Below are 11,732 nucleotides of genomic sequence, written 5' to 3'. Positions count from 1 at the left end.
TTAAATAAATTATCTATTTGCTAATTAAACGCAACTTATTTGCTATTTTCTATTTAATTGTGAGTAACACCTGCGAATTTTAATTGGTTCTATGTAAAACAATATAATGTTCATTGTTTCTAGCGTTGGTATGATTACCAAATAAAAAATGATTGTCACTAGTGTCAAAGTCAAAGTGACGTAAGACGTAATGTCAAAGGTAATTGCATTACCAACGTATGTACGTCCGTATATGAAGTTTTAAAAGTAATTTAAAAATATATATATATAAAGTTGTGTTTAATTAAATCGTATTGGATACATGCATTTTCTTACAAGGACAATATTGTGCAGGACGGTTTTCACGAGACAAAGGATAAAAGCGACGATATACTTATCTGCCAGGTACGTGCGTGTGTGTGTATTGCAGGATAGCAGGATTAGTATATATATAAATAAGCGCAAATGAAAGTAGAGATAAACTAATCTGATTGCTAAACAATCAAACTTGTTTTGCTTACAGTTCAATAAGCATTGTCTCTGCCAAGATGCCTACTTCTGGGTGCAACATCACCAAGAGGTTTGAAAACATTATCAAGTCCAGTGAAGACAAGAGAAACTACAGAGGTTTGGAATTGAACAACCGTATGAGAGTGTTACTTGTCAGTGATCCAACAACAGAAAGATCAGCAGCAGCACTCGATGTAAACGTTGGTAAATTGTTTTGAATAATTGTGATTATTCACTTTGTTTATATCATATGTTATTTTTTTTTTGTAGGTCACCTTTCTGATCCTGACCATATACCAGGACTTGCTCATTTCTGTGAACATATGTTGTTCCTGGGCACAGAAAAGTACCCAGATGAGAATGATTATAGTAAATTTTTGAGTCAACATGGGGGCCACAGCAATGCAGCAACTTACCCAGACCACACCAATTACTACTTCGATGTACTGCCTGAGCACCTGAAGGGGGCACTGGACAGGTTTTCACAGTTTTTCCTGTGCCCCTTGTTTACAGAGAGTGCCACTGATAGGGAACTGAATGCTGTGCACTCCGAGCATGAGAAGAACTTATCTATGGACTCGTGGAGGCTAGATCAGCTGGAACGGCACACCGCTGACTCAACACATGCCTATCACAAATTTGGTACTGGAAGTAAAAAGACGCTGGAGGAGATACCAAAAGAGAAGGGCTTCAACGTGCGCGAGGAGTTGCTGAAATTCCACAGCCACTGGTATTCTTCAAATATAATGAGTTTAGCTATTTTGGGAAAGGGTGAGTTGTGTTCAAAATATTGTGTGTTTTATTACTTTAAAAATTATTTTATTATAAATTACAGAAAGCTTAGATGAGTTGGAAGCTATGGCTGTGGAAATGTTTGCAAAGGTTGAGGATAAAAATATTGATGCCCCAATATGGAAAGAGCATCCATTCAAGGATGATCAACTCCAGACTATTATCCATGTGGTGCCAATCAAGGATAACAGAAGCATCAACATTATCTTTCCTTGTCCAGATTTGGCTGACCACTACAAATCTTCAGTAAGTTTGCCTAGAATAATCATTTTTAAAATGTGGAATCAGAAGCCATGGAATGGTAGCACACCCTTGCAATTGGCTTCCTCGCAATGGCAAGGGTTTTCTATGAGCGACGGTTGCACGGATTCGCAGCTTCCATAATCAAATGTGATTTCCTGCTCTGCATCAATAATTCTGTTGCTAAACAAGCAAACCTTTGGATAGGCGCAATCTATCCTGATTAGTAGCAGGTTGCAGTTTGGTTTGCAGCTGTGATTCGCGAATCTACCGATATTTCCAATTGAAGTTGGATCGATTATCGTTTCAATCGTTTTGTCGCCGAAATGCTCCCTCGCCCAGAATATGTAATTGCTTTCACCCACTACTGCCCGGTTGTGGTATCTCAGTTCAGCTTCATTTTTCCCAATAATCTCTCCAGCGTATTCGCATATAAACGAGTCTTTCGGTATTCGGGATTTCGCGAACAAACCATACCCCTTTTTCTCGGTCCATCTAATATCCATGTTACTGTTCGGTCCGAATTGGACCAACTTGAGGGAACATTTGGAGGCGCAGGAGCAATTCGCGTTGCATTCATACGAAGGCATATCGTTAATCTGCACGATTCTACCATCCTCGTAGATGGTACCAGTGCGCGAATAACATGGACAGTCTGCCCTGCAGATATCCGTGCAAAGACAACCCACGTACTCCTCGTTGAAGTACTCTTCAGTCTCATTGGTCGGTATAGATGTGGGCGTGTAGAGGAAGCTGTAATTACCAGATGAAATCAAACTTTCATATGGATCATTCATTTTTCTACTTGCAACGATCGACTCAAACAAAAACGAAAAGTTAGGTTAAAGGTTAACTGGTTGCCTAACGATTCATGTTATATATATATATACAGGGTGTCCCATAAATTACATTTGCATTATTTATGCTTCTTTTCTTGTAGCCTAGCGGATATATAAGCAATCTGATTGGACACGAGGGACCCGGAAGTCTTCTGTCCGCCCTGAAAGAGAGAGGATGGTCCAACAGTCTCGTGGCAGGTTACAAATCCACGATGCGAGGCACCGCCTTCTTCGGTGTCACCTTGGATTTGACCGAAGAGGGTTTGGACCACACAAACGACATCATCAAGATGGTCTTTCAGGTGCGCGGACCATGACATAATCAGATAAAATAGAAACTTTAATAAAAAATTATTCCAGTATTTCAACATGCTGAAGCAGACTGAACCACATCTTTGGCTGCACGAGGAGCAACGCGATATAGCAGCAATGAATTTCCGGTTCAAAGACAAAGAATCCCCGATGTCCTACATCTCAAATGTCGTTCACAATTTGCACGTGCGTTCTCTCCCATCTGCCAAATACAAAGAACATCATCGATTGATCGATTTAATATTTTTTTTAGCAATTTCCCATGGAAGATATCCTCTGCAATTACTATTTATTGACCGAATGGAAACCGGAGATGATAACGCAGCTGCTGGATGATTTCACGCCGGAAAATATTAGGTGTTATTGCTGCATTTCCAATTTAATTTCCTATTAACTTATTAAGTTTCTTCATGTGTCAGGGTGGCTATCGTTGCGAAGAAGTTCGAATCTGAAGCTACAGAAAAAGAACCGTGGTACGGAACTAATTACAAGAAAATGACAATTTCTGATGAGCAAATCAAGGTATAGATACACAATGTGATTTTTTTAAAAATGATAATTAATAATGCGTTTTTAGGATTGGAAAAATGCTGGTGTATTGGAAGAACTGCAATTGCCGAAGAAGAACGATTTCATACCTAAGAATTTTGATCTCTATCCACTTGACAAAGATGTGAGTTTTCTTATCAAATACTCAAATTTATTTATTAATGATTTATTTAAGATCACCGAATTTCCGGAGATAATCAAGGACACGCCTATTTCGAGGGTGTGGTTCAAGCAAGACGACAACTTCTTGTTGCCAAGGGCAATTACCATGTTCGATTTCGCCATGTAAGTTGTTATTTGATGCGAATTTCTTCTTTGCTTTACTTTTACGAACTTTCCTCCAGTCCTCTCGCCTACATGGATCCCTTGAATTGCGCACTCACGCACATGTTCACGCAGCTATTCCGCGATCATCTCAATCAGTACGCGTACGCGGCCGACTTAGCCGGCCTCAAGTTTGATCTGATCAACAATAAATACGGACTGATTGTAAGCTCTTTCTCTCTTGATTTCGGTGCTTGATTAATGTCGTTGTGGTGATGGTTGATTGATGATGTTCGCAGCTTTCTGTAAGCGGATTCAGCGAAAAGCAGCACATCTTCCTTGAGAAGATCATGGATCAGTTGACTAACTTTAAAATTGATCCGAAGAGATTCGACATTTTCAAGGATAACGTAAGCTGGAATTATTGATGATATATAATTATGTATAATTTGTTTTTTTTTGTAAGTATGTGAGAGCGTTGAAGAATTTCAAGACGGAGCAGCCGTATCAACATGCGATTTACTATTTAGCCGTGCTGATGACAGAACACACGTGGACGAAACATGAGTTACTTGCTGCCACGGACCGTAAGTCAACTGTTTGTTTTGGTTGTTTCAGTTGTTTTGTTAATACGGTTGTGCGAATTTGTAGAGTTGACCGTAGATCAATTGGAGGCGTTCATTCCGCAGATGTTATCCAAGATGCACATCGAGAGCTTCCTCTATGGCAACGTCAATAGGCAGAAGGCGATGGATTTGGTGGACATCGTCGAGGGAAAGTTGAAGGAGTCCTCAAACATGTCGCCGCTGCTGCCGAGGCAATTGCTTCTCAACAGAGAGCTGAAACTCGAAGATGGTTGCGATTACTTGTACGAGGTGCAAAACGAAGTGCACAAGCTGTCCTGCGTCGTGCTGTACTATCAGTGCGGCGTGCAGACCAAGGAGAGCAACGTCACCTTGGAACTGTTCACGCAGGTCATCCAGGAGCCGTGTTTCAATATCCTCAGAACGCAGGAGCAGCTGGGATACATCGTCTTCAGCGGCCTCCGACGTACAAGCGGCGTGCAAGGTGTGCAGGTCCTCGTCCAGTCCGATAAGCATCCGGCGTACGTGCACCAGCGAATAGAGACGTTCCTGGTCGGCATGAAGAAGTACCTGGAGGAGATGAGCGAGGAGGAATTCAACAAGCACAAGGAGGCTCTGGCCGCCAGAAGACTAGAGAAACCGAAGCAGCTATCCACGCAGATGATCTACTACTGGGCAGAAATTTCCACGCAGCAGTACCACTTCGACAGGGCTAACGCCGAAGTGGCGCACCTCCGCACTCTCACCAAGCAGGATCTGATCGACTTCTACTCGAAGATGATCGAGTTCAACTCCGTCGAGAGGCACAAGCTGGGCGTGCACGTTGTATCTACGGCGGAGGGAGGAGCCGGAGTGAACGGTACCGCCCAAAACGATGACAGAGCCGCCGAACACCAGAGCGGCAACCAGCAGATTTTAGATGTGACAGCCTTTAAGAGCTCGCACGGTATGCATCCGCTAGTCCAGCCCTACATCAACATAACGAGGAAGGGCAACAAATGCAAACTGTAAACGAGACCAAAATGATAGCATAATAATTTTAATATGTACTTTCTGTATTATTTTGAAAAAATAAAAATTAATGACTCAAAGTCCAAGTGCAACATTGGTTGCCGTTAAAATATAAACGAAAAATTATTTTATAAAATTTTGCAAATTTGCTCAACATAAGTAAAGATGTAAGAACGTCTACAATTTAATGCACAAAACTGACCTTTTTCTCTTATCCGTCGGACGTATTTAGCACCAGTAACTTCTTAGAAGCAAACATTTCCTCTTGTAAAATATATACAATACAAACACCAAAATGCGACAGGTCATTCACTTACGATCTTCTCTTATTTTTTTTCTAATTTCCGACGCCGTTGGTGATCGAAGCTTGCTTCGATGTAAACAGAAATAACAGTAATTTAGTTAGTTTGAAAATCAAAGATATTTGAAGTGAAATCATATCATTTCGAATAGTAACAAAATCAAGGAAAAAACATATATAAAAAAAAACACGAAATAAATAAAGAGAAAAAAATGTATATAAAAAATAATAATTATAATAATAATAACACAGTGTACATAAAACATACACATCTCATCTAGACAATAATATTAAATTACAATTAGAATATTAACATGTTTTTTGTTTAATTACAATAAACCGTGAGGAAACTAAACAACAACAAAAAAATAATAATAGTTATTAAATTATGTAATAATAATAATATGATGTTATAAATAATATCAATCGATTAGCTACAAGAGACAGTAATATATATATATAGATAGATTTACAGAAAACAATTTACGTTTTTGTTTATTTAATGTGATGTTCCATTTCATTGGTTTTGTTTTCAATCCTCCTTTAAACGCTTAAAAGTCGATTAGTATATTAAACTTATCATTTTGTACTGCAGATTAAAACAAAAGAACGTAGTAACAACGTAAAACTCGGTGTGTGTATGTGTTTTTTGTTGTTGTTTTTTTTTTATATTATTTGTTGTTGCTATGTAAATGTGTTTGTGTGTGTGTGTTTTGTTTGTGTTTACGTGAGATACCATAAGACTACTACAACTACTACCTAAGATTAATTGATTTCTGTCGATCCCACAGACGGGATCAACACAGAGAAAAGTCCACGCGCATAAGAATCGTACATACAAAGAGCTATTAAATATTCAAATTAATATATATGTATAGTAAATGTATAAATTATAATAAGCCAGAATATCCGGCACCGCTTCAGCAATATATAAATATATAGTAATAGTAGTAATAATAATAATAATTTGTTTAGCGATTAAAACGAAAAAATACACTAACATATATATATATTAATTGGTTAGAAATTTAAAAAAATAAATTCCCCTGATACAGAATGAAAAAAAAAATAATATTACAATATTGCGTAAACATACATAATGATAATTAATAATTAGTAAGGATCGCGTCCATCGACAGCAAAAAAAAAAACGGAAAAACAAAAAAAAAATATCGATCGATGGATTCGCGCGATTGGACGAACAAATGTGTATGTGTTTTATGTGAGAAAAAAAAAATCTAATAGTATAACTTTGTTATCATTGGATAAAAAAAATGCACAGATCTCTTTTGTTGTTGTTTTTTTTTGTTGTTTTGGTTTGATTCATATTTTCAATAGTCGAAGGGATTTAACAACCCCGCCTTCGAATGGGCGTAACCCTTGCACGAAGAGGCGGGGTTTCCCTTCGCGAAACTCTTATCTTCTGCTTCTTCATTTCGATTGGAGGGAATAAAAAATAGTAAATATATATAATATGTACATTAAATAACTTATTAAATATAATAAAATTACGAATATCTTTTCGGAATTTGGAATCGGTTTTTCCTCCGTTTTCCTTCTTTCTTTCTTTTTATTTTTGCTGCGTGCGAGAGAGAGCTTAATACTTTCTATATTTTTTTTTTCACTTGACTTTCGCGTACCATTATATTTATAATCTCGTTTAGTTTTGTTGTGTATATGTTCGCGAAGAAAATAAAAAAAAATAATAATAATAAATAATTTAAAGATTTAGAATAGAAGGAAAAGAAAATTACTACCGGCTGCGATCGATGGCACACTTGATCGCCTCGTTGATGTCCTCGAATACTGGTACTTGCTTACGCTTCGCCAAGTCGGACAGGTAAACCCTGCCGCGATTGTAGTCCTTGATGGCCTGCTTGGATAGCTGCAAACGATAAAAAATGAAGATTTTCGATGATAATTAATAGGACTTTGGGCTTACCGCTTCGCCTTTAATCTCGAGCCCGTCGATGGGCAGCTGCTGAACGCACAGCACGACGTTTCTGTCCAGGCCGATGTAGTGGGCAGCGAGGATCATCGTCGTCAGGGATCGCGTATCTTCGGTGATGTTGAACAACAGCACCTTGCTCTTGTCCATGTTCTTCTTGCGATGCAGAACAGCGCTCTCGTTCAGATTGGAGATGCCGTCAAACTCCCTGATGGCCGGATTGTAGTACGTGACGCCGTGCTTCTTCAGCAGCGGGATGACGGACTCGCGCCAGCCGTTCCTAGTCTCGCAAGATCCGCCCAGATACACCTGCGCCAACCACTGGTTGTGATGCTGTTGCTCCGCCTTGATTCTGCCGTTGGTGTTGCCGGCTTGATTCCGCCTCCTCTGGTTTCCGAACCAACCTAAAAAGAGTGAGCCGTCAGTTTAATCATCTTTAGAGCAAGAGTTGTGCGTCTTATCGGGTGGGTGCAGTGCATTAAGTGAATTAAGTTCCATTCATTTGAAATCTACCTATGCATTTTTTAAGGGTCTTGAATGCAGTTGAAAATTTACCGTCGGAGGAGGCGAACGACTCGCAGCCGTCGGCGCTGAACTCCGCCACGAGGGCGCAGAACTGCTCGAATGAGATTCGCGTGCGGGCGGAGTCATCGCACTGGCCCACGCCCAAATACGACAGCAATTGGCTGACGTCTATCATCCGGTTGGTCAGTCGGTAGTAGGCGTTGATCACGTTGCCAAGACTGATCTCGCCGTTTCCGTCGGCGTCCACCGAATCGAACGCATCCTTCAGTGTCCTTTAAAACAAACGCAAATAAGTAACGAATACATAATACAGTCAACAAACGGATACCTGAGCTTATGCGTAATCTGCTCTTCGGCCGACATCCCGTTGTTAATGGTGGCGTTACGCAGGATATGCGTGGTGCATTGTAAGGCCGTGGTTAAATTGTTGTGCACTTTGATGCCCTGACTCTTGACCAACGCCAGGAGACTCGTCTGTCCGCTCACCAGATCCTCATATTCCCTGCAAAACACATCGAATTATATAAACCCAATAATAAAAAGATTTTTTGTATACGCACTGGTTCGTGATGGGTTCGTCCATGATGCTTTGGCCCTCCCTGTACGGATGCGTTACCAGCACGACGCACCTTCCAGCTGCCACCAAATATGATACTTCGATCATTCCCGCCACGCTCCTCGTTTGACTATCTACCACGTACAGCAGCAGCGACGCTTTCTGCTTGGCGTCGTGCTCCTTGGCAACCAGTTCCGGCGCCCACATAGACACTTGCTGTAAAAAAGAAACAAACGCATTGTGTCACTTTCGTTGCCTTATTGCAGCCTCACTGCCAACATACTCATTCAATGCATTCATCCCGTCTCCTTTCAATCATACTCACTGGATTGTAATAAGTGATGCCATGCTTCTTTAACTCAGGTATTGCTGTGTCAGTCCTCCATGTGGTTGGATTGCAGGAGCCGCCCAAGAAGACCTCACAATTGCTGATAGCATTTTCTACAAAAAAAAAACAATACTAACAATTAACATCATCCGCACATGCAAACAACACCAAAACTTACTGTTGTTGGCTCTCTGGGTGGGCAACTTCCTGATTGTTTTGGTCCTCTGCATCTCCCGCACATATATGCAGAACTCCCCAAAGGTGAGGAAGGAAGTGCCATTCCTCCTGCCAACCTGCTTTGCGCACTGCAGCATTTCGGACACTGCAATAACAATTTCAGTTCAAAATGAAAAAAAACTGCTCGATACCATCCACAGCAGCATCAAATCATGGCCCTCCATTTCCATTTCGCCCTCTCCCATTTTCCAACTCTCCACTTTCTAAACTACTACTCCTAATTACTTCAAAAAGATGTAAAAATACTCTACTCTAGCAGTTTTGTTGAAGAATAAAAAGCCGCCGCTCACCTGATGGTGCGAAGAGTTTCGCGAGTGACTAAAAACACATTTTAAAAATCTTTATTCGATTTTCGAATTTCTTGTTGTGATGTGGTAAAAATATTTGTATTTAACGACGTTACGAAAATAACGAAAACATTTGACACTGACGTTCGCGTACAGAGAGAGATAGAGTTGAGGTTAGGAGAGAGCCGCACCGATGGTTGCATACGCCGCATATAAACAAAACGCATTTGCTTTCGATGCAAGAAGTTACAAGCGTTAGATACGCACAAATTCAGCTTCTGTATAAATTATGATACAATTCAGACAAGTTCGAATTAGTTTGAATGCTTCTGACGCGCAGCTGAAAGTAAAATATGGGAATTGCGTAGGCAACCAAACGTGCGTGTTTTCAAATTGTTTTAAACAATTAGTTTGAGCGCGAATCAAATGCATTCAAGTTGAACAGTTTAAATGTGTGCTTCATTGTATTTTGTGCAAATGGATAAATTGAAAACTTACGCGATTGTTGTTTGTGAATGTACGGTTATGAAAGCGGTTGAAATGATGCATTATTCGCTTCGAAAATTATATTCGAAATAATGATCGGAGGTGGCGCGAAAACTCGAACGAACGCAAGAGACGCGCGTCGACTGAGCGTTTTTCGCGTTGCGGCGCGCTTCTTATATCGCGATCTGGATCAAGCGGAATCGAATTGTTTCTTTCCAGTCTTTTGTTTCTTCCCCCCTCGATCAAGCTAGCCAGTAGTAAGTAGCATGTAGTGGACGTGTGAATCACCTCGGCATTTACTCATCGGCTAATGAGCGATAATGAGGCTAGAAGCGCCGCGGTGCGTCGTCTCAGACAGAGAGAATATCAAAAGGAATTTCTGCATGAGAGGAATATTAACGAGTAAACGTCGTCGCCGATTAGCGAATTACGTTACACTTCTTTCGTTCGTTCAGATTTTTCACTGGACGTCTAGACTAACCTTGAGTTTTAGAAGGATAGAGCTGCATATCATTGAATCCCGCTTGAACGGAGTCCCCGGGAATGTGGAACTTTCCGTCCAGGTGTACGGAAATGGTGTTGTAGACTTTCCTGAAAGACGAAAGTGAAGAGTTAGTTGATGTTGCTGCTGCACCAATTGCGAGGAAGAGGAAGAAGGCGAAACAGGAAGGTCGAAACATATTTCCATTGCGGAGAGACATCGTCGACGGGGCAATTAAATGGCCTGGGAAATAATATGAATATGTGAAGAGGAGAGAAAGAGTAGAGAGAACAAACTCGTTGACCCGTGACCTCATTCGCAATAATAACGCGTACAAAATGCAATTATACCAGATTTATCTGCGATTATTTCAATGAGACGATTTGACTCTCTCGACCTCTTCACTCTTTCGTTCAATGGGCGAAAACCGCGCGCATCAATTGATCACTTCATTTTAAAGGTTTTTTCTTACCCCTCCCTACAAAATAAACATCAACAAAAACAAATAAAAGTATCGCACTTGGTAGCTGCTTTCTATGTAATCGTCTAATTCTATTTAACCATAAATAATATCAACTCACATTTTTCGAGTTAAATTCCAACAGTTTCGTTTTGGTTTTGGGGCGCCGGTAACGCAAAACACGGTACAACGATGATAGGATTTTGCAGTTAATGAACATTCCCTTTGTCTGTGATTATTGTGAACTTTCTTCTCTGCGTCTGAAGACAGAAGTTGTTTCAACGAAACGCACGCCGCGCGACTATCTAAAGTCGACTCCGCACATGAATTGATTGATTTCTACATACACACACGTACACACACATGAAGAGGGAACGAGATAGCCTTTATCTGCAGATAAACAAGGCCGATACAAATCGACAGATGTATATGTATATAATCGAAGGAGGCAATGAAAACAATTTCATCTCCAATTAAACTGAGCTAGATTATCGGAAAAGCACGAGTAATAACGAGAATACAATACAATCAACAACGTTTAAAAAAAATACATCACTAATTGCTTTATAGTCTAATCATCAAATTAGTGTACTTCTAAAAAAAATATATTGACAAAAAATGGAAATCTATTAGAACTTTTTAACTAATTTAATCATAAACGATTGGATTTAGTTAAATTTAACATGACTTTGGTGTGACAGTTGCACCTAAAATTCGAAATGGACGCTCGCTTGTCTCGTTTTATCTAGTAAATCGATCGGAAAAATGATAACGTTCAAAATAAAAATTATCTCCATCATTGTTACACTTTTAATTGTCAGTTAAATTTAGCCTGAGCTATTTATATTTGTATTATATGGCCATGATTAAACGAAACTTCGATTTATAAAAAATAATAAATGTATAAGAACTCTTGTTAAATAGCGATCTATATAAGTCACCAATGACAACTGTCATGTTGTCGAGCAAAAAAAAAACATAGATTTTAAACGTTACATGTTGACAGAGTTGTTTGAGTGTGTATCAAGTACGGAATCAAACAA

General features: G+C 39.8%; 3 protein-coding genes across 6 annotated transcripts; 1 reads left to right on the top strand and 2 right to left on the bottom strand.

Annotated features, from left to right (window-relative positions):
• The first annotated feature begins 178 nt into the window (after nucleotides 1-178).
• Nucleotides 179-5,392, top strand: LOC108562427 (insulin-degrading enzyme). Its single transcript, XM_017920755.1, has 14 exons — nucleotides 179-384; nucleotides 503-693; nucleotides 760-1,260; nucleotides 1,325-1,527; nucleotides 2,462-2,662; nucleotides 2,721-2,858; nucleotides 2,926-3,029; nucleotides 3,092-3,194; nucleotides 3,250-3,345; nucleotides 3,397-3,506; nucleotides 3,566-3,710; nucleotides 3,785-3,895; nucleotides 3,952-4,072; nucleotides 4,137-5,392. Exons 1-14 carry the CDS (start codon nucleotides 302-304, stop codon nucleotides 5,078-5,080), a joined length of 3,051 nt encoding a protein of 1,016 aa, XP_017776244.1. The 5' UTR covers nucleotides 179-301; the 3' UTR covers nucleotides 5,081-5,392.
• LOC108562428 (probable histone-lysine N-methyltransferase set-23) lies at nucleotides 1,449-2,363 on the bottom strand. Its single transcript, XM_017920756.1, has 2 exons — nucleotides 1,592-2,363; nucleotides 1,449-1,537 (listed from the first exon to the last, which is right to left on the bottom strand). Exons 1-2 carry the CDS (start codon nucleotides 2,316-2,318, stop codon nucleotides 1,515-1,517), a joined length of 750 nt encoding a protein of 249 aa, XP_017776245.1. The 5' UTR covers nucleotides 2,319-2,363; the 3' UTR covers nucleotides 1,449-1,514.
• A 1,255-nt stretch (nucleotides 5,393-6,647) lies between the features above and the next one.
• Nucleotides 6,648-11,048, bottom strand: LOC108562433. Of its 4 annotated transcripts, none has more exons than XM_017920763.1 (9): nucleotides 10,811-11,048; nucleotides 10,230-10,339; nucleotides 8,917-9,060; nucleotides 8,736-8,851; nucleotides 8,415-8,626; nucleotides 8,183-8,356; nucleotides 7,843-8,126; nucleotides 7,324-7,733; nucleotides 6,648-7,266 (listed from the first exon to the last, which is right to left on the bottom strand). In XM_017920763.1, coding segments are annotated over exons 1-9 (1,584 nt in total). In that variant the 5' UTR covers nucleotides 10,813-11,048; the 3' UTR covers nucleotides 6,648-7,134. The 4 variants fall into 4 exon arrangements, with proteins under 4 accessions (XP_017776252.1, XP_017776253.1, XP_017776255.1 ...); XM_017920764.1 differs by having other exon boundaries at nucleotides 7,885-8,126; nucleotides 10,811-11,046; XM_017920766.1 differs by lacking the exons at nucleotides 10,230-10,339; nucleotides 10,811-11,048 and adding an exon at nucleotides 9,761-9,968.
• Between the last annotated feature and the right edge of the window lie 684 nt (nucleotides 11,049-11,732).

The sequence above is a fragment of the Nicrophorus vespilloides genome, unplaced genomic scaffold, assembly GCF_001412225.1.
Source record: "Nicrophorus vespilloides isolate i.1.1-1 unplaced genomic scaffold, Nicve_v1.0, whole genome shotgun sequence".
Taxonomy (NCBI): domain Eukaryota; kingdom Metazoa; phylum Arthropoda; class Insecta; order Coleoptera; family Silphidae; genus Nicrophorus; species Nicrophorus vespilloides.
This window is presented reverse-complemented; position numbering and strand designations above follow the sequence as displayed.

Coding starts and splice junctions, on each gene's coding strand:
- LOC108562428 (XM_017920756.1), bottom strand. CDS start 2,318: ATGAATGATCCATATGAAAGTTTGATTTCATCTGGTAATTACAGCTTC. Junction 1,538..1,591: donor CGAGGAAGCCAATTGCAAGG/GTGTGCTACCAT, acceptor TGATTATTCTAG/GCAAACTTACTGAAGATTTG.
- LOC108562433 (XM_017920763.1), bottom strand. Junction 7,734..7,842: donor GACCCTTAAAAAATGCATAG/GTAGATTTCAAA, acceptor CACTCTTTTTAG/GTTGGTTCGGAAACCAGAGG. Junction 7,267..7,323: donor TCGAGATTAAAGGCGAAGCG/GTAAGCCCAAAG, acceptor TATCGTTTGCAG/CTATCCAAGCAGGCCATCAA.
- LOC108562427 (XM_017920755.1), top strand. CDS start 302: ATGCATTTTCTTACAAGGACAATATTGTGCAGGACGGTTTTCACGAGA. Junction 385..502: donor ACGATATACTTATCTGCCAG/GTACGTGCGTGT, acceptor TTTTGCTTACAG/TTCAATAAGCATTGTCTCTG. Junction 4,073..4,136: donor GTTACTTGCTGCCACGGACC/GTAAGTCAACTG, acceptor GCGAATTTGTAG/AGTTGACCGTAGATCAATTG.